The sequence below is a fragment of the Tursiops truncatus genome, chromosome 13 (genome assembly GCF_011762595.2).
Source record: "Tursiops truncatus isolate mTurTru1 chromosome 13, mTurTru1.mat.Y, whole genome shotgun sequence".
Lineage (NCBI taxonomy): Eukaryota > Metazoa > Chordata > Mammalia > Artiodactyla > Delphinidae > Tursiops > Tursiops truncatus.
The window spans coordinates 40,190,362-40,212,700 of record NC_047046.1 but is presented as its reverse complement, the minus strand read 5'-3'; the positions used below and the strand labels follow the sequence as shown (position 1 = coordinate 40,212,700).

General features: G+C 40.2%; 1 protein-coding gene across 4 annotated transcripts in view; it reads right to left on the bottom strand.

Moving 5' to 3' along the window:
- TTC39C (tetratricopeptide repeat domain 39C) overlaps positions 1–22,339 on the bottom strand; it is a 101,399-nt gene that overhangs the window by 38,140 nt on the left and 40,920 nt on the right. For all 4 annotated transcript variants that reach the window (XM_073790612.1, XM_019930510.3, XM_019930508.3 and 1 more), the window contains exons 2-5: positions 14,126–14,174; positions 12,619–12,747; positions 10,231–10,345; positions 950–1,304 (exon numbers count right to left, since the gene is read on the bottom strand). In XM_073790612.1, coding sequence (XP_073646713.1) covers positions 950–1,304; positions 10,231–10,345; positions 12,619–12,747; positions 14,126–14,174 — 648 coding nt within the window. The remainder of the gene's footprint in view (positions 1–949; positions 1,305–10,230; positions 10,346–12,618; positions 12,748–14,125; positions 14,175–22,339) is intronic.

Here is a 22,339-nt window from a genome sequence, read left to right as displayed (position 1 = left end):
TTGTGTCATATAATGAGTTTGTGGAGGCATGAATATTTTTGCAATAAAAAATTAATGACCTTTTTAATAGCTACCGGCTGATTAAGAGTTAACAACCAAATTCCTCAATACTGACATGAGCAGAAATACAGCACACTAAGGTTCTCTGTGATACCAAAATCTTTGGAAAAATTCTGATAAGTGGTGTAATGTCAAAGGACATCCAGTATTTGATAAAATTATTCTAACTGCAAATGGTAGTAGATATTTACCAGATTGAAAAAAAATCACATCATTTTTAACTGATGAGGAAATGGGTGAATCCTTGCTCTGGATGGTTATAATAGCTTCTTCACACTTTTTGGTTTAAATAATTATCATTTAAGTTTAGTCTGAACAACAATAACTCAATTTAGTTGAACACCACAAACTCTCCAAGCCACATGTAAGAGACCAATGGACCAACCAGAATCATCAAGGAAAATTACCCAACATGAGGATATAAGAACAGAAATTTCAGAATCACAGAAGAGTCTTATGAAATGTATATCCCCTTAAGTCCAAAAATCAGGATTATCAATCTCAGTGACTAGTCAGGGTCACAAAAACTTTATAAATCATGATCATTCTGCATGTTTAAAATACAGGACTCAACAACAACAACAAAATTTAAAAAGAAAAGAAAGAAAATGGTCAAGACGGACTTCCAAAAAAATAAATAAGTGAATAAATAAAAATAAAATAAAATACAGGACTCATGAGACTTAAGAACAGTGCTCTGGTCTCTAAAGTCAACTTATAAACACCACCAAAAACATGGTCCTTGGCATTGCACTAAAAGACAGAAAGGCATGGCAGCATGTCAACCAACCAAGCATTTTACCTGAAGTTTCCTATAAAGGTTTTGATTGTCGTTCACTTACTTTCAACACTATATTATCTACCAAAGCATTGCAATATAGCTACTCACGTAGCTAAAGGGGCCTTCATGTCCTTACTTTCGCTTGCATACATCAGTGAAGAAAGCCCCTGTAGGCGGTCTCCAGGAAAACCCAGCAGGTTGATGATTTTGAGCAGGTTTGGGGGCACCATGGATATGCAAAGGTGAAAAAGGCCATATCCAAAGCTCACAGCACCTTTCAGTCTGTTTAGAGACTCCTCAGACACCCCTTCAGCCACAATGTGATTATCATTTGCAGCGTCAGAAGTCAAGGGCTCTTCCGTTAGCTTCTTCTGATACAGCTCCTGGAGGGCATTGATGTCCAAATAGCATTTATTGTAAATCTTCCAGGCTTTCCTAAGGATCCACCCACCTTTTATATATGCTATAAAGAGAAGGGGAGAAAAGTATGAAAAAACAAGTATTCAAAATAATTTTCCTACATTAATAATAAAGATATTGAAGAATGACCTGAAAAAACAAAATTTTAAAAAACAATAAAAATTATTACCCATCATGAAACCTTCTGTTCTTCATATGGCTTAAATTCCTTATTTGTTGTCTGTTTCCCTTTACTAGTCTGGATGACCCCTTGGCAAGAACCATGTATTATTTTGTTCATTGTATCGAGCCCCTCACGCCGAGGTGAGGGCATAGCATCTAATATCTGCAAGCATCATCTGAATCGGACTTTTTTCCCACGTATTCTGTGAAACCCTCTACCACATCCCTGAACTACCTGAACTATGGCGCTTTCCGGATAAAACTCTTAAATTTGCGTACCTTGTGCTTCATCCCTCCTCAAGAGCAACTTCTAAATCTAAATTTGCTGCTAAATTTATACCCAAGCACCAAGCATGGCGACTTGCCAAAAAATAAAACAAGCAAAACAAAACGATTAATAGTCATCGGGTGAACAAACGGCCAGTTTATTAACAAAAATGTCATCAGCGTTAAATACAAAAATGCAAAGAATCCCCAATGCACCTCTATTCAATGCCTGTTCGTGGCTTAGCCGCACCTAGCGAGGCTGGGGGGCTTTATCTGGTGTGTATGACAATGGAGCTCCCCCACTGCCCAGCCTAGAGAGCTCCAGGGAAGGAGGGTGGCAAAGCAGAAGCTATTCACACTGCAGGGTGAAAATTTGTTTTTAAAGCCACTTCCCTTTATTTCTGTTAGGCCAATTTTCTTAACATAGCCACCTTGAGAATGTGTGCCACAAAGGCAAAGGGAGAGATAAACCTGGGATTTACCCTGCTCCACGCCCCACCGGCCCCTCTCAGGTCTGAGTCCTGCCTCACCCTCTCCTGCGAACATCTTTCCCTTCTGATGAGGAAGGGAAGTGGGGGCGTCGATAGACCTGTGCTTGTCTGAGTGCATCACCACCACATATCTGGGGAAAAGGTCCTCCACAGGGAGTTTTCTGTAAAATGGTTCTCTAGTAACTATAGAGGAGAACTTGGCACCGTTACCAATAATGGTACTGATACTCTGACCTCAAAGCACAACAGAAGACAACAGGAACCGTGTACCAGGCTTCCAGGCCCTTTAGAACAGCAGGGAAAGAAGTGTTTTAATTTATTTTTGAATGACATAAAATATATAACATAAAATCTGATTTACAAAAGTCCAATCCCTGAATTGAAAGTGATCTAAGATTATATGGCATGTGCAGAAAAGAATTAACATAGCAGGCCTATTGCTCTCCTTTGAAAGGCCTGTTTACAAGGTTGGCCCTTGGCTGGTATCTGGGAACTTGGATTTGGGAGGGGTCCCATCATTCCCAGAACCGGTAAGAGGGGCTCACTGTGCCTACAGATTGCATGAACAATGTTTTATGTGGACACCTGCTTTCCTTCTGGAAGTCTGGGTATGCACCAGGCAGCGGGGTGCCTACATGGTCAGTCCCCAGTAAAAACTACAGATGCTGAGTCACTAACCAGCTTCCGCAGTTGGTTACATTTCACAGGTGTCGTCATAATTCACTGCCAGGAGGATCGTGCGCATCCTATGGGGCTCTTCTGGGAGAGGACCCTGGGAAGCATGGGCCTGACTTTTCCTGGTCTTCGTCCCTGTGCCTCTTCCCTTTTCTAATTTTGCTTTGTATCCTTTCACTGCCACAAATCATAGCCATGAGTATGACTATCTTCTGAGTCCTCCTAATCACTGGTCTTGGGGACCCCTGATCCATTAACTCAAGCTACTATCTTAATTAAAGTATCAATTTTCTGGCAAACGATGACCGTATCTCCTATGGGATCACAATTCAAAACACAACCATCCCACAAGTTCTGGGTGATGAATGTCCTGTAGTCTAAGTGCACTGCAAAGATTGCTACATGACAGGATGAAGAAGTAAAATAAACCAGTCTACAAAAGCTTTGCTGGCGGGGGGGGGGGGGGGGGGGGGGGCGGTACTATGTGTATAATTTATTGTTATAAAAGTAATACATATCTGAAACAATTTATTTTTATTCAGTTCAATTTAACAAAAATATTTACTGTGCTAATATTACTTTTAGGCACTGTTCTAGGAGAATCAAAGAGAAATAAGACATAGATCCTGCCTTTAAGAGGCTCAGTGACTTTTTCCCTCCTAAATGGAAGTATTGTGGGAAAAAGAGAGGTTTGAGAAAACCTAACCTTGACACTTCTTTGTATGCTAGCAAAGTGCTTAGGTGAATCCAATACACCCACAGACAAGAAAGGTGACTCTCACTTATGATCCAAAAAGCCAGAGATTGAATAGAAAAACAGAAAAAGACCAAGAAAAAGGAAACTAAAATATATAGTCCTGAGAACACAAAAGCAATTGAATCTAACTGAAAAGAAATAATAATTGGCTACAGATAAAAAATGAAATAAAAAGAGGAAAAGTAAAATTGCAAAACCCTAAAAATGTCAACGAGCTACTAAGTTCCTATCACATGCCTAGGACTGTGCTTGGCACCTGAGGGACACAAATGAACTATAAGACATACATCTCAGCCCTCCAAATGCCCAATAAAATTAGAAAATAAAAGTGAAAAAAATGTGTGTAACAGAAGACTATATATGCATATGTTTATTTATATGGTCCACTGGGTCATACATAGAAAAACGAAAACAATGTTGAGATTATGAGTGAATTGCCCTTTCTTTATTTCCTTTTTGACAGTCAATTGTTTTCTATGTAATAAGCACATACATAAATTTAAAAGTGCAAAAGAAGTATTGCAGGATTTCAGTAGAAAACTTTACTCCCTCCTGTCCCCAAGCCTAACTGGAAAGTTAGAGGGAAAAAATTAACTCCATTTTACCCTGTATTTTCCAGGCTACTGTCACTTTATTGAGGACGCACTTAGGGAAATGCAGCATTCCAGGGGAGAGCAACAGGAATGTAAGTATGAAGGGACAGATGGAAAGCTGTTCAGAGGCAGAGTGAATCAGGGGACAAGCTGGGCCAAGGATGGGTGCAGGCATGATGCACCCAGTGGTACCCAGCTAAGGGAAGGACACCTGCTCGGGAGAAGCAGGGGCTCCCTAAAACTGGAGTTAAAGGGACTAGTGTTAGGGAAACAAGCTGTAGTAATCCAGATCTCAGGTGAAGAGTTACAGAAAAGAGTGGCAGCAATGGAAGCAACTCAATTAACAAAAGGAAAAGAAAACCAACATGGTAAAAACCCATTTTTACAGAATAAAAATGAAATTAATTCAACATCTTTAATTTCTTGCCTAAGATAAGAGCTTAGATGTTAACATTTATTTTAAAAGCACATGTTCAAGTCTCCAGTAACAAGCTTTAAAGTCCTGAACTTGAGCCGGGTAAACAGAACTCAAAGTTTTGACTCATCGAAGATTAGAAACTGAGATGTGTACAAAGTTAGGACCTAGAGAGAAACAGATTTTGTTTTTACCACTTTTTAAGTTCAACTCTGCACTGAAACAGGTCCCAGGACTCGCCCGACTCCATGTCCCAAATGCGGTGACCGAAACATCTGAGCTCAGCCAGACTCCGACGGGAGGAGCAGAGGCTGCGTGAGGACCGGGTGGAGAAGTTGCGCTCCGGGCCCACAGCACCGCGGCCCCAGCGGGAGGGACGCTTAGTCAGCTGATGCCCAGCAACGCGGCCAGGAGCAGCCTCTGCCCAACAAGCAGAGAAAACAGTTGAACACTGGGCCCCTCAATCTGCACGGGCTCTCATAGGCTCCTCTGAAACGTCAGACATAAAACATTCAACCATCGTGCCTGCGTCCCCGGAGGGCTGCACAGAGAGCAGAAAACCACAGACCGACCGCCCTCCCCTGTCAGGGGCAGCCTCAACCAACCAGAGATGCAGGAGAGATGGGAAACCCTGTCCCCATAACGGGGGTGGGAGTCCTCCCCTAGAAAGGACAAGAGTTGTCTGGAAAATGGAAATATCAAGTTACACTAAATGGATCCTGGAATAAATTTTGTAAATTTTTTTTTTTTTTTTTAGTAGGGATTGTGTCTGGTGAGAGGCCCTACCATAGCATTCTGTCTGTTTGCTTGTCCTGGATGAGGCTGGTTAGTCCTGTAATGGAAGGGAAGTTCAGCCTTGGCTTCCTTGTGACCCACATAACAGACTTCGGAAGGAAAAAAAAAGATGATTTAGTTTCCACTAGTCAGCCCACCTCCTCATTATTACTTTTACCCCCAGTCAACAGACTTCTGATAGACTCCCTTCTCCAATCCCAACTATTCTTGGGGCTTCCTAGGGCTCAGTATCATGCATCTCATTCCTGAACGACATCACCCTTCCTCCATCCCTCTCTTTAATTCACATTTATATACCCACCATGTGTTAGGCAAAGGCAGCATATCAGGTGACAGGGACACAGAGAAGACAACGGACTTCCATTCTCTATAACCCTGCTCAGGTTCAGGATTAGGGATCCTTGACCTTCCCAGCAGAGTTGAGGAATTGCTCATTCCTTGTGCAACCTCTCCGACTAACTTACATGTCTAATGTCTAGTGGTGAAAGTATCACTCTGAATGAGAACTTATTTAGTCCTCTTTCTCCCCCACTAAACTCTCAGTAGCCTCAGGGCAAGAGCTACATCTGATTCATCTCTAGACCATTAGCATCTATCACCTTCCAGAATCTGACACATAGTAGATGCTCAATAAATGTGGAGAAAAATAAAAAGATAGCAGGTAGACACAGTCCCTGCCCTCAAGAAGTTTCCCATCTGTTACTGTGGGCAGACATGTAAATACAGATGTGTACAGTTGTGTGACGACTGCTCTAACTGGCTATGGACGGGGTCCAAGCAGAGTAACAGAGGCCGTATGATGAAGTCAGTGAGGAAGGAGAACGTGAAGGGAGTAGACCCAGGCTGCACCTGGGGAGGCACAAGAGAAAGACAAAAGGGGTTCCAAACCGAGAGGGCAGCGCACACCAAGGCCCGAGGCGGCAGGGCCTCAGAGACCTGCAGTCAGCCCTGCCGAGCTAGAGGCGGTGGCGGCGAGGTAGGGGGCAGGTTCTTCCATGCCACCCGAGGAAGGAATCTGCACTATTCCTTGTAGGCGATGTTGCAGAACAGCTAAGTGTCTGAAGCACAGGTGTAACAAGGTTTAGAAAGAGCGCTCCAGGGGCATCGTAGAGAATGTGGTCTGGAAAAGCATCCGGGCCAACAGGAGGCTGTTCTACTCTCCCGGGGGCTCATTCCATAGGACGGAAGGCGCACGTGCGCACGGGGGCTGAGGGACAAGGCCCCGAGAGCCTCGGGTTTCTGGGCCATTGGGAGGCTGGTGGTTCATGTGACCAAATGAAGGTGAAGGGAAAACTGTGAGTGCTAGGAATTCAGATATGAAATAAGAAGTCCACAGCTCAGGTCCTGGTTCTGTCATCACTGTGTAAACCTGTTCAACCTCAAACAAATCATCCAGCCTCAACGGCCTCACCTGTGAAACAAGGAAAACCCAATCTCATTTGAGGAAAACTTACTGAGCGTTACCTTATTGCCAAGAATAGTAAGACATGGGGCCGATCTTCAAGCCCAAAGGAAATACAGGAAACAAACAAGGTGCCAAAAGCCATCAAGTCGGTTTAAAAATAAATACTTTTTGTTACTAAAGTAATTCACATGTGCTCACTGCAAACTGACAACAACAAAGGCCTTTGGATAATAGAGTAAATTAAAAAGTAGTACAGGAGGGACTTCCCTGGTGGTCCAGTGGTAAAGAACCTGCCTTCCAATGCAGGGGACACGGGTTCGATCCCTGGTCCGGGAACTAAGATCCCACATGCCGCGGGGCAACTAAGACCTCAGGCCCCAACTACTGACCTCGCGCACCTCAACAAGAGCCTGTGCGCCACAACTACTGAGCCCACCCACCCTGGAGCCTGCACACCACAACTAGAGAAGAGGAACAAAAAACCCGCACGCCACAACTAGAGAGAAGCCCACGCATCACAACGAAGAGCCCAAGCGTCACAGTGAAAGATTCCACATGCCTCAACCAAAAAGATCCCGTGTGCCGCAACTAAGACCCAACGCAGCCAAAAATAAATAAAATAAATAAGTAATAAATAAATCTTTAAAAAAATAGTATAGGAAAATAGAGAGGATGGGGTAATTCACTATAAAGAAATTCATATGAGACAAAATACAGGAGCTCTTTCAAAAGTCAGAAGGACTAACAAATTCACACAGACTCACTCTTACCTGGAGCTCAGGTGAGTGTGTACCCACACCCACTTCTGGGCCACCTGATCAAGGGGTGGGGGAGGACCACCTACAACAAACATCTCCAAGGAGGGGTTGTTCCAAAACAATTATCCATCAACAAAGTTTAAGAAATGGATCCCAACAAAGAGTAAATTTTTCATAGTTTTATAACCTAGAGGGTTTCTGAAAGGCAAATGAAGCACATTTTTAGTTATGTCTGTTTGTTTGAGACAAATACTGAGCTGTTCATAAAGCAAATGACCATTACATGTGTTTATTAGAACCTGAGGTTTTCATGTCTGTCAAATTTCCTTTCACTATCAATATTACATTCAATAAATTATACGGCATCAGGAAGAACCAAGAGTGCTGTTAAAAATCTATGATATGTAAAGCAACTATACTCCAATAAAAATTACTAAAGTAGGGCTTCCCTGGTGGCGCAGTGGTTGAGAGTCCGCCTGCCGACGCAGGGGACACGGGTTCGCGCCGGGAAGATCCCACATGCCGCGGAGCGGCTGGGCCGGTGAGCCATGGCCGCTGGGCCTGCGCGTCAGGAGCCTGTGCTCCGCGACGGGAGAGGCCACGGCAGTGAGAGGCCCGTGTACCGCAAAAAAAAAAATTACTAAAGTAAACAAAACACAAAAAAATCTATGATAAACAGGATTAAATAGCTGATTAATATCAACTTTTTAGGAGAACTGGAAAAGGTCACGAAGGTAATTTGTGAAGGAAATACAGTTTATGGGTAAAATATAAAATTAAGTTCAGCTTCACTAAAACAACAACAAAAAGCAAAGCAAAGAACATGGACATGAATGTCCAAGAGAAATTGGTTAAATAAATTATGACACATTCACATGATAAATTAATGCTTTTAAAATTATATTTTGAAACTCTGAGCTATAGGAAAAATATGTGAATTATAACCTAAAAGGGAAAAGTAGGATACAAAACACCACAGATTCAATTTTTTAAAGAAAGAGAAAGATAAAAACAGAACATTGCAATAAAGAGTGATTTTCTCCAAGTAGTGAGATTAGAAATGACCTGCTTTTTCATTATTTTATATTTTCCGAATTTTCTAAAGCAATATTTAGTAATTTTACAATCAGAGTAATTTTAAAAATAAATAGTACCAACTGATGATTCTGAATTTCATGAGGGCAGGGACCATGGCCTGGATTTGCTCATGGAACACAGTGCTTAGCACTGTATATGCTCTATCATTTATTGAATGGACCCATGAATGAACATGTGAAGGACAGATTAATATAAAGTTTCCCCGATATCCTTTACCCTGATTCCCCAAACATTTTACTACATTTGATTTATCCTTTTCTCTCCACAGATGTTTTCTTAATAGGTCCTTAGAAAAGTCCTTGAACCTCAGGAAAAAGTAGTCCAAGATCACAGAAAACACCAGAGCTCCTGTCTTGACCAAAGAGGTCCAGCTCTTCCCGCTACTCTTTTACATATACGTGAGTGTGGCACTCCAAATGGGGGATTTAAATCACTGTGTTATAGAAAATTCACATGAGCTTTGAGCCCTCAACCATATAAGTAAGATAGTTATTGGGAGAGTCCTGAGATGAGACTTAAAGAGAAAAAAAAATTGGATCAAAAGGAAAAGACCATAGTACAACCATAAAACACATTTTAAAAGAAGATAATTACAAAAAAAAAAAAGAGAGAAGATAATTACTAGGAAGTCCACATTTTGGAGGTCACAATAAAAGTTAATTCTACTTCTGACTTGAGCCAAAGAGAAGAAACAAAGAAACCTCAAGTATGAGATGGAGACAGAGAGAGACAAGAAAGAAAAAAAAGGGACAGGAAAATTGGCTGCCGGTAATCCAGAAAGCAAAGTGTATGTTATGACTTAGCAGGAACATACCCTTTTTCATCTCAGGTTTGGAAGAAAATGCTTTTCTCAGTGTGAATTTTAGTCAGTTTCCTTTTTGAATTTTCACTCTTTCAAGTAAATCCTATCTACCAAAGAGGCAGGTTTCTGCCATCAGCATCAGAGACATAAAACCACATAAAAGGAAGAATTAGTGTCAAAGTGAACCTTACAGCAAGCTCTGAGAGCCTCAATTCCAGTCTATGCCACTCAAGATATTAAAGCTACAAAATCCTGGAAAACATCTGTCTTGGGCAAACTAAGTAAGAAATCAGTTTATATTCCTCATTAAGGGTTGTTAAAATGTAAGTCATTCAAGTACCTTAGCAAGTCTTTAGTACGCACTCAGGCCTTCAATAACAATTTTCTGAGTAACTTAAACTGGTTATATTTCACTTTAAAGGGTTATTATCACAACTTGATTCCCACAAGAAAAAAAAACCCATCAATCTATCAATCTAAGGCACTGGTAATATCTCTAAGTATGACAGACTATCTGGATACAAGAGGACGAAACAGATTTTGGAACTAAAACTTCTCTACTAAACACACATTAAGCACTTGTGGTTTTAATTTCTCAAGTAATAAATCAGGATCACGCCCCAAAGAGATGCTACATGTTTTCAAAGACTGAAATATGAGGCATTCTTAATAAATTAATTAATTAATAAAAGGTATTACCAATTGTGTCCACTGGATAGCAAAAGCCATTAAAAACAATGCTTCAGCATACCTGACAATTCTTGCTTTACAAACGAGAGCACAGCCAAGTAAACTTGACAGTCAGCTATGATTATCTGCCTCTGAAGCCGGTCAACCATAGAGGGGGTGGATTTTCGGACATCAACCTGTTGGGTGGGAAGAAAGTACACACCAATAAATCACACCCAAGAACAATATTCCTTCCAAACAACTATTACTTTATTGTGCAAAATAATTTCACGCAGGGAGTGTGAAACAGCAGTTGCTGAAATCCAAGACCAAATTTACACTCTGAGCCTGGTAGTTCTATCCTCCCCCATTAAGTCCAGCTTTATTTTGTTAACAATACATTGATAAAGAGGCTTGGAACTCAAAGACACATACTCTAAATTACAGACACTGAGTTCATGGGAAACATGAAAGCCCACACACAACTTCGGAGTTTTACCTTTTTGAAAACAACGTAAGTTCTTACTTATCCAAAATAAAAAATCACTGAAGGTACAAAACATTGCCCCAGGTAAACAACCCAAAAAGCCACTTTGCAGCCATCTGCCTTCAGAAAGAACCTATAGTATTAGGGTTCATTCCTTTGGTGCACACAACCGAGATGTGAGGGTTGCAAACTGATTACATGTTAGTTAAGGAGAAAACACCCTGGAATTAAAAATTATCTTTGAATGAGTCACAAATTGAACTTGAAATTTAAGTCATAATCTCTAAAGTTGACTACCTCTATAAAATATGAAAAAGTAAAACCCAAAAACCCTACTTTTTAATAAGATTTTGGTTTTCATCGTAAAGAATGCTAAACGAAGAAAATTCGCTCTGAAATGTAACAGTGCGTTCTTAAACTTGAACAAAATAGGTTAGTTTTCATATGCTTTCACTGTGATATAAGAAATGACAGGATTTTTCCAAATATGACAAAAGTATACATAGTGTACATGACAAAATGGCTGGCTTCTCTTTTTTCTAGATTAGCAGAATTCACCATGGTCACTGTTGTTCCTCATCTAGTTCCAGCACCCATTACCCTGTTTGCTTAAGCAAATGTCAATCTATTGATGCTTCTGTTTTCTCTGCTTGTAAGAACATCTACTCTGCAAGGCTGTTGGAAGGGCTAATGAGATACTGTATGTGAAAATGCTTTTTAAATTGCAAGGACCCATTACAAATGTTGATTACTAACATATGTGCTGGGCCTGGTACTAGATACTGAGCACAGACATGTAAAGTAGCTTACAGTCTAATGAGGGAACACTGACATCCATGTAATGCAGTAAATTCTCTGAAGGATGAAGTACAAGGAACTATGGGAACCTGTAGGAGACACACTAATAGGCTTGGGGGCTCAGACAAGAGTCTCTGGAGAAAATGACATCTAGGAGGAACTAAAGAATGGATATGAACCAGGTCAAGAGGCAGACGAATGTTCCAGGTAGAGGAGAAGTCAGTGACAAGTCAGCTACATTAAGGAGTTTGGATTTTAGTGCAATGGCAGTGGTAGGGGCCGGGGACACTGAAAATGAAATCAGCGATGTATAATTCGCATCTTAGTGACTGTATTTTGGAGAAGAATTACAGAACAGTGAGACTGGAGGCAGAAACGCCAGTGAGGGTTTGTCTTAGGCAAGTGGAGATAGTGGCTGGCCCAGTGCATTGGCAGGGAAAGTAGATGAATTCAGGACGTATTTAACAAAGAGTCAACGGGACTTGGTCACTGACTGATGTACAGTTTGGAGAAACGAGAAATCAAGGAGAACTGTGGCTCTTCTGGAGTGTCAGGAGACAGTACTCTGGGCCCATCAGTGGCTTCCACATGGCTGACACCATAAGCAAGAGCAGAGGTGAAACCACCTGGAGTGACATAAAGGAGCAGAAATGACAGGTGACTTTTCCTGACTGTAACCGACAGACTGGTTTGTCAACTAAACAAGTGACACATGTGACTCCCCTGGGTGCTCCAGAAACATCAGAGGTAGGAGGATGCCTCTCAAAGTCTAGAACTTTTGCACTGAAAGGTGAAAGAAAAATCAGGAAAAGTGGATTATGATATCATTGTGACTTTATTTATAACCAAAGGCTGGGGAGCCCTGGGCTTTAAAAGGAGGTAACAGCTAAATTCCTGAATTATGCCAATGCAACATATCTGAAATACATACATGAAAACCTACAAAAGCCCTTGCAGCATGGTCCACTGTGGAAGAAGATAATTTTAAGATACCAAAAGAATATGCACTGAAAAGCTCTAATGATGAAAGGGGGTTCTATTGCTTTAAGAAACACGCTTTACATAATCAAAAGCTGTAAGAAACATTTAGTGCTTTAGCCATGTTCTAAACACCAAAAACCGAGTAAATAAACAATGTTCTAAGTAAGCAGCACATAGTTCATAACTTAAAGACATAGTACTTACATTCTTCTTAATTTTATTCTTGATTGTTTCAATTACTCCAACCTCTTCACTTTCACACAGCTTTTCTGTGGTTTTTAAGTCATCACATGCCAACTGCATTTTTTCTTCCTCAAATGTCATCATGGCATTCTTCCAAGAAAGAAATAAGGAAAGAATGAATCAGTAAGTGTCTGAAAATTTAGGCCAATTTATTACAACACAACTCCAAACTAGGGGGAAAAACCATCTAAATGATTTATTGACAGTCAAAGAATCAGAATGTTACAGCATACCCTATTCATTAAAAAAAACAAACTATAATCTCAATATGAAATAAGAACATACCTCTATTACACCAGCATGAAAAAATGTATGGTAACAAATGTCCTTGCAATTACTGTTCTACATTTTTTTTGTTATTAAACACAGTAACAAAAAAAATTATACGATTTCTGACTGGTCCACTTAATTCAGTTTTTAGAACAGAGCCTCACTGAAAGCACTTTCTACCCACGCATGGATCCCTGGGTTCATCAAGGACAGCACAAAATGCTAATGAAACATCAGCTAGTAGGTACTACTTTGAAAATTATCAATTATCAATCTTTTCAGGGACAGCAATTCCAATGGGCTCACTTTTAAGGAACTCATTTTTTATGGTCCCCAGTGAAAAATTCCACTGACAGCTTGTTTCCAAGCACCTGATCCTGGTAGATTTTTTCAGGTCACATTTGACTGGTAGAAATGATCCCTTGCTTTGTGACCACCAAGAGGGGTGGGATAGGGAGGGTGGGAGGGAGGCACAAGAGGGAGGGGATATGGGGATATATGTATACGTATAGCTGATTCACTTCGTTATACAGCAGAAACTAACACACCATTATAAAGCAATTATACTCCAATAAAGATGTTTAAAAAAAAATCATCCCTTCTCTGCTGAAAACCTGCTACTTTCTCCCAGAAGAACTGAGGTTTCTGAGATGAACAGGCTACAAGGGCAGAGACAGGACACCAGGTTCTTGGAAGGACCTAATTAAAGGCATCCAATTTTCTACATTGCCCAATTTATTTTAAAACCTAACTGCAACCTATTCTCTCAATTCCTAAATATTAATATTCAAAAATGCAAAAGTAACCGATAAACTTTAAATCTGCTAATTTAACCTGTCTTCTGATCCACATTTATTCAATAATTTTAAAGCAAACCTTTATTATCCAAAGTCTGACTTTTTTTTTCTTTTCAACTCTAATGCATTTTTAATTTTTGGAAAGGTCTTTCAATTATATTTTTATTTTATAAAGGATTTTGGTTGGAAAAAATATAATGCTCTAGAAGATATAAGCATTTAATCTTTAAAATTAGGGAAGGGTATCTCGTAAGTGTTGGTTAATAGGCAAAAATTTTATTCCAGTTTTAAACTGTAAAAGATCTTCTACAATAGTGTATCTCTACAGCAGGTAACCACTAAACGACATACATTATGTATTTGTTTCCCTCCCACCAAAACCTCTTCCCACATCAACTTACCAAAAAACTGACAAAGCTGGCTCCAAAACTCATTAATGGGCTACGATTTCTGTTAAGAAAACAAAATAATTTTTATTGTGAAATTTTATTTTAAAAGCATTTGACATATCAGGATCACTATATATTCCCAATAATTCGACAGAAGTTGTTAAGGTCTTCAAGCCAATTAAATTACCCTAAGAAAAAAGTAAAACAGGCAAGAAGTTCACAGGTCTGTCCACCAGGATAGAACCTCCCCCCACACCTGATTCTTCAAAGCAAGGAGAACAAGAAAGTCACATTATAATTGACATTGCTTTAGTAAACCAATCCAACATCTGAAAACATGTGGCTAAAGGAAGATGATTAATATTCTTTTAATTTTTATTTATTTTTTTTGTGCACGCCACATGTGGGATCTTAGTTCCCCGACCAGGGATTGAACCCACAGCCCAGGCAGTGGAAGTGCAGAGTCTTAACCACTGGACCGCCAGGGAAGTCCAATATTCATTTGTTGTTTAATTTTTATAAATTTTAAAAATTGAAGTATAGTTGATTTACAATGTTTCAGGTGTACAGCAAAGTGATTCACTTCTATGTATATTCTTTTTCAGATTGTTTTCCAGTATAGGTTATTACAAGATATTGAATATAGTTCCCTGTGCTATACAAGTCCTTGTTATTATCTATTTTATATGTAGTAGTATGTATCTGTTAATCCCAAATTCCTGATTTATCCCCCCCTTCCCCATTTGGTAGCCATAAATTTGTTTTCTGTGTCTGTGAGTTTATTTCTCTTTTGCAAATAAGTTCATTTGTATCGTTTTTTAGATTCCACATACAAGTGACATCATGATATTAATATTCATTTTTTAAATGCAAAACATGTTCAAAACTTTCCACACATAAATTAAGTATTATTTTCAGAGTAGATCAAAGGGTTTTACCGCTAAGCCAGACCTGGCAAACTCACTTATCCCATCCAAAGAACTTTAAGAATACCTCCCTGGAGTCAGTCATCACCCTGCTGTAATACACAATCATTACCCAATTTTATATGTAAACCAAAAATATGAAGCCAAGTCAAAGTAATACTAATTCAAAGAATATAAAAATATAAACATTCTGCTTCAAATTCACAACCAGTACAAAAATCCAAGTCTCTGTAGATGGCACTAAAAGGGAAAGCAAGTTGTAACTGCCTTCTTAAAAATAATTGTACTGCTTTTGTTATTATGTAAGTAATATATGGTCATTATTTTAAAAAAAAAGCCAAAAACAATGTATTTAGTCAATCCCCTACTGGAAATTTAGTTTAAGTCCAAGGTGACCATGCGTGTATTTGGTGGAGGTGTGTATGGGAAGAAGAGAGTGTACATTTAGATGGATATATGCATACATACGTACACACATATACCGCACGCTCAGATGAACATCTCTGTACATGTAATTTGCAAGGAGTCCAAATGTATTTTTGGGATAAGCTGCTAGAGGTAGCACTGCAGGGTCAAGTGGGATGCACATCCGTTTTCCTCTTGGATGGTGGGGGTTATGTTGGGGGCAGGGGTGGGGATCAGGAACTCAAATGATTTGGAATGTTAACCCTCTGCTACAATTTTTTTCCATCTGCTTGGGACCTACTCAAATTCTACAGTGAAGAAGAGCTTGTTTACCCCCACTGCATATTAAACCTCCAAGAATTAGGAAGGTGTCGTGACAGGTGAAGAATCCCACACCAGCACTCACACCCGTGAACCAGCTCCAACGGCACCTCCGCAAGCACGCAGCCCAGGCTCCATCCTCCCAACTCTGCACCTGATCAGACGTCAGTTCTCCACTCCAGGGTTCTCCCCGGACGTGCCATTACAGGCTTCTACCCGCTACATTATAACCTGGGTTGTGTATGAAGGTCCCCTCTAGAATGCTCTTTTCTGCCTCTTCTCCCTCACCATTATTCCTTACACACAGCAGGCATCCAACAAACATGAATCAGTGAAGGAATGAAAGAGCTCCGCCTTTCAGGAACGTTTCAATCAAGAGCTGATCAGCCCAGCTTCCCCGTCTTTGCCCGCTCCGCGCTTACACCTTAGCCATTAGCCATCTGAGGAATGAAAAGATGCTGAATCGAGGGCCTAGTGTTGCTACATTTGCTTCTTGTTCTGGACTAAACTTAGGTTTCTGAGAGCCTAGGCTATTAATGATGCATGGTGCCCTCGCCTAGCCCTTAGTACTTCACATACTATCTTCTCATTTAAGTGACAAATCAGCCCAAGAGAAACATTTTTCCCTCCTTGAGGTACTGTCTCCATAAACCCCAGGGCACCTGGGTGCATTAGCCACTGGAAAATGAACTGACAGGGAAGCAGGAACCCTCGTGCTGCATGTTACCTGGTGCTGTAAGAGCTTCCTCTAACAAGGTTCACTTGTTTCCTTCACCTGATTTTATTTTTTTTAACTCAACATGACCCAGGTGATCCTACATTAACTCACCTCCTCTAAATCAACTGCAGCCCACACATGTGTTTCCACATAAAACGTATTCGATTTGGAGATTTGGGAATGTTTCCAAAGAGTACAAGGATCATTACTTCAACACTGATGCTGGGGAGATCATTACTTCAACACCGATGCAGGGGGCGGAGAAGGAAGAGGCTCACACTGGGAACCAATGACCAGCACAAGGGTGGAGGCGGGGAGCGAGGTATCAGGTAAAGGTTGAGTATAAAGGTAAGCATTAGAACCAAAAGACAAACCTTTCTAAATACCAGAGTTACATAAAGGAGGTGGGGGGCAAGTGAAATAGACCACATCGTGAAAACCTCACTTATTTAGAAGGGAGGATCTAAATCCACATACATGCGATATCGAAAAAAAAATAATGGTAAGTTAACCCATAAACATGTTTTTTAACGGATACCTACAAAGTGAGGGAGCGATAGGGAAGAAGAAACAAGGACAGAAACGAACCTTCTTTGTAGATACCTCTTGTTTTGTAGATCTGACTTTGGAACCATGTAAATATTGTATGTCATAATATCAAATTTTAATAATGCGATCCCTAAACATTCAAATGTAAAGTGAATTACATGTACCTAAATGCCAACCCAGTTGGTAAAATAACCACACAGGGCAGAAGTATTCCAAACGACTTTAAAATACAGTAATCTGACAGCACATCCCTATTATGAAATACCCTTAAGAAGACCCCAAAAGATTGCAAAAAAAATTTTTGTTTTCAGTAATCATATTTTTACCAGTCAAGTTGGTACCATTATTCTACAGCTGTTGGGTATGTAGTTTGTGATAAAACAATGCCTAATTACGTTGGTGGGGTTTTTTTGTTTTGTTTTTGTTTTTTTGCGGTACGCGGGCCTCCCACCGCTGTGGCCCCTCCCATTGCGGAGCACAGGCTCTGGACACACAGGCTCAGTGGCCATGGCTCACGGGCCCAGCCGCTCGGCGGCATGTGGGATCTTCCCAGACCGGGGCACGAACCCATGTCCCCTGCATCGGCAGGCAGACTCTCAACCACTGCGCCACCAGGGAAGCCCACGTTGGTGTTTTGTGAAACCAAGGATTTTGTGCACAGGAGAAAGGATAAAGTTAATTCAAAGCCTAGAAACAATGACCACCCAGTAGTATTCAGCATGGTCCAGCACCCTCTCTAAATACATTAAGTCAAAGATCCACAAAGAGATGGCTAATTCAAGCTCAGGGGCAAGAAATGTTCAACAGCCTTGAATATTGTGTTATAACAGAAAGCAAGCAAGTTTAAAAACTACATTAGGCTCCTGAAGAGGTTCAAGCCAAAGATGTAACAATTTGACCACCAATGAGGTAAAAACAGCAATGGCTTGAAATATCAAATAATTTAAAACTAAATTCATAATGATACTTTTTAGTTAAAAAACAACTCAACAACTCACTGGTTGCCTATGGAGGATCCTAGAGAACCAATTCATTATTTTGAAAACTGTTAAAAAAGGGGGAAAGAATAGCATTTACCACACCTTTTCTCTATAAACTCAGAGTAACCAGTCAGATGTGGGGTGGGTCTCTTTACAGAAATGTCCTGGGCTAATAAATGAAAAGCAAATGACAGAATCAGAGTATCTTGTTTTGTAGCTGCTCCTAATCAATTAATGGATACAGACAGTGATCATAAAGACAGGGGACAATATTAAACTCACACCATCAGCAAAATCCAAGCTGTGGGAGATTCTACAGGACAAAGATGCTAGTTTCTTCAACAACAATAAAAAAATGTAAGGGTCAAAAGAGACTGAAAGGGAGCTTGTAAAATATATATAAAACAACTGGGACATAAGAGACATAAAACAACAAACATCCTACAGGTAACTACACACATATACATAAACACATATATACACTAGCAACAATTAGAAAGTGAAACTTTAAAAATTATCATTCACAATAGCATGAAAATATTAATAGCTAAGGATAACTCACAAAAACGTGCAACACTGCTTCACTGAAAACTCAAGACATTACTAAGGAAAATGAAAACTCTAAATCAGCATTTTGCAACAGTGGCATTCTTAATATTTGGGGCCAGATAATTTTGTTGGGTGTGGGGGTGAGCCGCACTGTGCACTGTAGGATGTTGAGTAGCATCTCTGTCCTCTACCTGCATGATGACAGGAGCACAAGCCACTGCCTCTGCCCACCCCACCCCCGGCAAGGTGTCACAACCAAAATGTCTCTAGACACTGCCAAATGTCCTACTGGGGCAAAATCAACCCTGGTTGTGAACCAGTAACCTAAATAACGAGATATACAATTCTTATGGATTGGAAGACTCATTACTGCTGAGATATTATCTTCTCTTTAAACTTCACTGTAGCTCCAATGCAATCTCAAGCAAAATCCCGGGGGGGGGGGGGGGGGTGTGTGTGTGTGTGTGTGTGTGTGTGTGTGTGTGTGTGTGTGTGTGTGTGTGTCTGTGTGTGTGTGTGTGTCTGTGTGTGTGTGTGTGTGTCTGTGTGTGTTGACAGGTTGATTCTAAAATCTACATGGAAAAGCAAAATACTTAGAATGGCCAAATCAAATTTAAAGAAGACCAACAAAGCTGGAGGCCTACATTACCCAATATCAAAACTTAATTAAAATTAAGCATTCCTGGTCACTCCTAAGAGACTGAAAAAGGCAAATACACATATCAAACAAAGAGCTCATCTTGAGAATACATAAAGAACACCCATGAATCAGTACAAAATGACTGGCAACCCAGTAAAAAAAAAAAAAAAAAAGGGCAAAAGTCTTAATAGGCACTTCACAAGAGAGGACATCCAAAAGTTAATAAGCATATTAACAAGTGCTGAAAAGCACTCATTATCAGGGAAATACAAACTAAAACCAAAATGAGGCACCACTATATGCTTCTCAGACTGGCCACAGTTACAAGGATTGATAATACCAAGTGGTAACGAGGCTGTGGAGTAACTGAGTCTCAAACGCTGCTTAGCAGAATCTACTAAAGCTGTGCACCTGCTCTACTAAAACTCATCCACGTGCCCGATCTACTGAGCACATGCCAATCGACGATTTAGTAACTTCACTCTTAAATAAATATGTACAACAGAATTGAATTATTATGCCCCTAAAAGACATGCATGGTTTTTAATAGTCTTATCCTTAGTAGCCTCTAACTGGAAACAATTCCAATGTCCATCAACAGTAGAACAGAGCAAATAATTGCAGCATATTCACTCAGTGAAACAGTTCATAGCTATGAAAAAGAACTACTGCTAAATGCAAAAACATGAATTAATCTCATAGACGTAATGTTGAGTGAAGGAAGCCAGACACAAAAGAGTTATACTGAATGATTCCATTTATATGAAGCTCAAAACCACTATTCTGATCACTAATGATGACAGAGTTCAGAACACTGGTACCATTGGGGGGATACTGGGAGCCCAAGGAAGGATGCTGGAATGTTGGAAATATCCTTTATCTGGTTGTAAGTAGTTACACTGTGATATTTACATATGTATACAGTCTTATACAGAAAGTTTTTCCTTATGAAAAAGAAAAAATTAAAAAGAAAAATTAAATCAGATAAATGATCACTGATGGGTATTTGATTATATTAGTGAATTAATATTAATTTTTTAGGTACAGAAGCGGTATTATACTACATTTTAAGGACTATTTTTTTTAGAGGTGTATATGATAGCATTTACAAATAAAATGATGACCGAGATTTGTTTCAAAAATAATTTGAGGGCTTCCCTGGTGGCGCAGTGGTTGAGAGTCCACCTGCTGATGCAGGGGACACAGGTTCATGCCCCGGTCCGGGAAGATCCCACATGCCACGGAGTGGCTGGGCCAGTGAGCCATGGCCGCTGAGCCTGCGCGTCCGGAGCCTGTGCTCCGCAACGGGAGAGGCCACAACAGTGAGAGGCCCACGTACCGCAAAAAAAATAAAAATAAAAAATAATAATAATAAATAATAACAATTTGAGATAGGAGAATTAAAAGTGACCAGAGGGCTTCCCTGGTGGCGCGGTGGTTGAGAGTCCGTCTGCCGATGCAGGGGACACGGGTTCGTGCCCCGGTCTGGGAAGATCCCACATGCCGTGGAGCGGCTGGGCCGGTGAGCCATGGCCGCTGAGCCTGCGCGTCCGGAGCCTGTGCTCCGCAACGGGAGAGACCACAACAGTGAGAGGCCCGCGTGCCGCAAAAAAGAAAAAAAAAAAAAATGCTCCCCAAAGATGTCTTTTGAAATCCTTTGATGAGAAGGACTCTAATGGTCACTGCCATAGTCTGCTTTTTGAAAATGAAACACCAGTAATGAAATGGCTTAAAATTTTCTCTCTGTATGAAAACTGTCCCAAAGGTAGGAAAATTTGAAAATACAAAGAAGCAATGGATGGTCTTTTTCTAAATTTATGAACATCGCCATGGAAATTTTAAAAAACAAAGCTTCTCCAGCAGATTAAAAATTGGACTGATGAAGATTTTGTTTCTTAAAATACTGTGGGAGGAAATGTACACATTTGATTCTCAAAGGAATATTTTTCCATTAAATAAATGGGCATAATTACAAGAAGACAGTCCCTAACCAAACATGTTTCTTCAAATGTAATTTTATCCCCCAAACATAGTGGCATTTTCCATTTTTCTGAAAATGTTCTATATTCATATAATGTTGACTTTTCTCCCCTTCAAATGTGTGGGGAGGCTGGACTTTGTATATTACCAAGGAAATCCAGGGCCATGTGACCCTAATCAGTCCATGGTAGTCACCTCATCTCTTTGCAGCCCTGAGATCTCGAAGCTGAGGACTGAAGAAACAGTCACCTAAATTCACACCCCCTACCCTGACTGCTCTTAAAAGGCCTGTGCCCTTTCTGTGACCCATGCTGTTTTAAAAATCACGGTCCCAGAGGATCACGGGGGTCAACTTCGTACAATCACCGATCAAGGCATCATTAAATGCTTCTCCAGAAGCCTCACACCATTCCTTCAGAAACAACTTTTGCTAACAGGACAAGTGATATCCTCTGCTCTGCCTAATATTTCCAAAAATGGGCTTTAAGGAGACTAAAAGGATCCAGTATTTCACTTTTCTTTCTAAAAGTAAAGTAAAATAATGTCAACAGAAGAAAAAAGCTAAGTCCATGAAGCCATTCACTGCACCATTATCCAGAATAAGGAAAACCTGGGTTTAAAAAAACAACTGTCTACATAGAGGAAAAGCTTCATGACATTGGACTTGGCAATGATTTCTTTGCTATGACACCAAAGCACAGGCAACAAAAGTAAAAATAGGTAAGTTGGACTACCTAAATGTTTAAAATAAAACATTTCTGTGCAAGAGACATAATCAACAAAGTGAAAAGGCAACCTATGGAATGGCAGAAAATATTTGCAAATCACACCTGAAAAAAGAGTTAATGTCCAGATTATATAAAGAACTCCTGCAAGTTAACAAAAAAAAGCAAACAACCTGATTAAAAAGTGGGTAAAGGACATGAACAGATATTTCTCCAAAGATGATACACAAGAGCCAGTAAGCACATGAAAAGATGCTTAACACCACTAATCATTAGGGAAATGCCAATCAAAGCCACGAGATGCCACATCACACCCATTAGAATGGATACTATCAAAATAGCAGAAAATACACAAGTGTTGGCAAGGATATGGAGAAATCAGAATCACTGTGCACTGTTGGTGGGGAATGTAAAATGATGTAGCCACTATGGA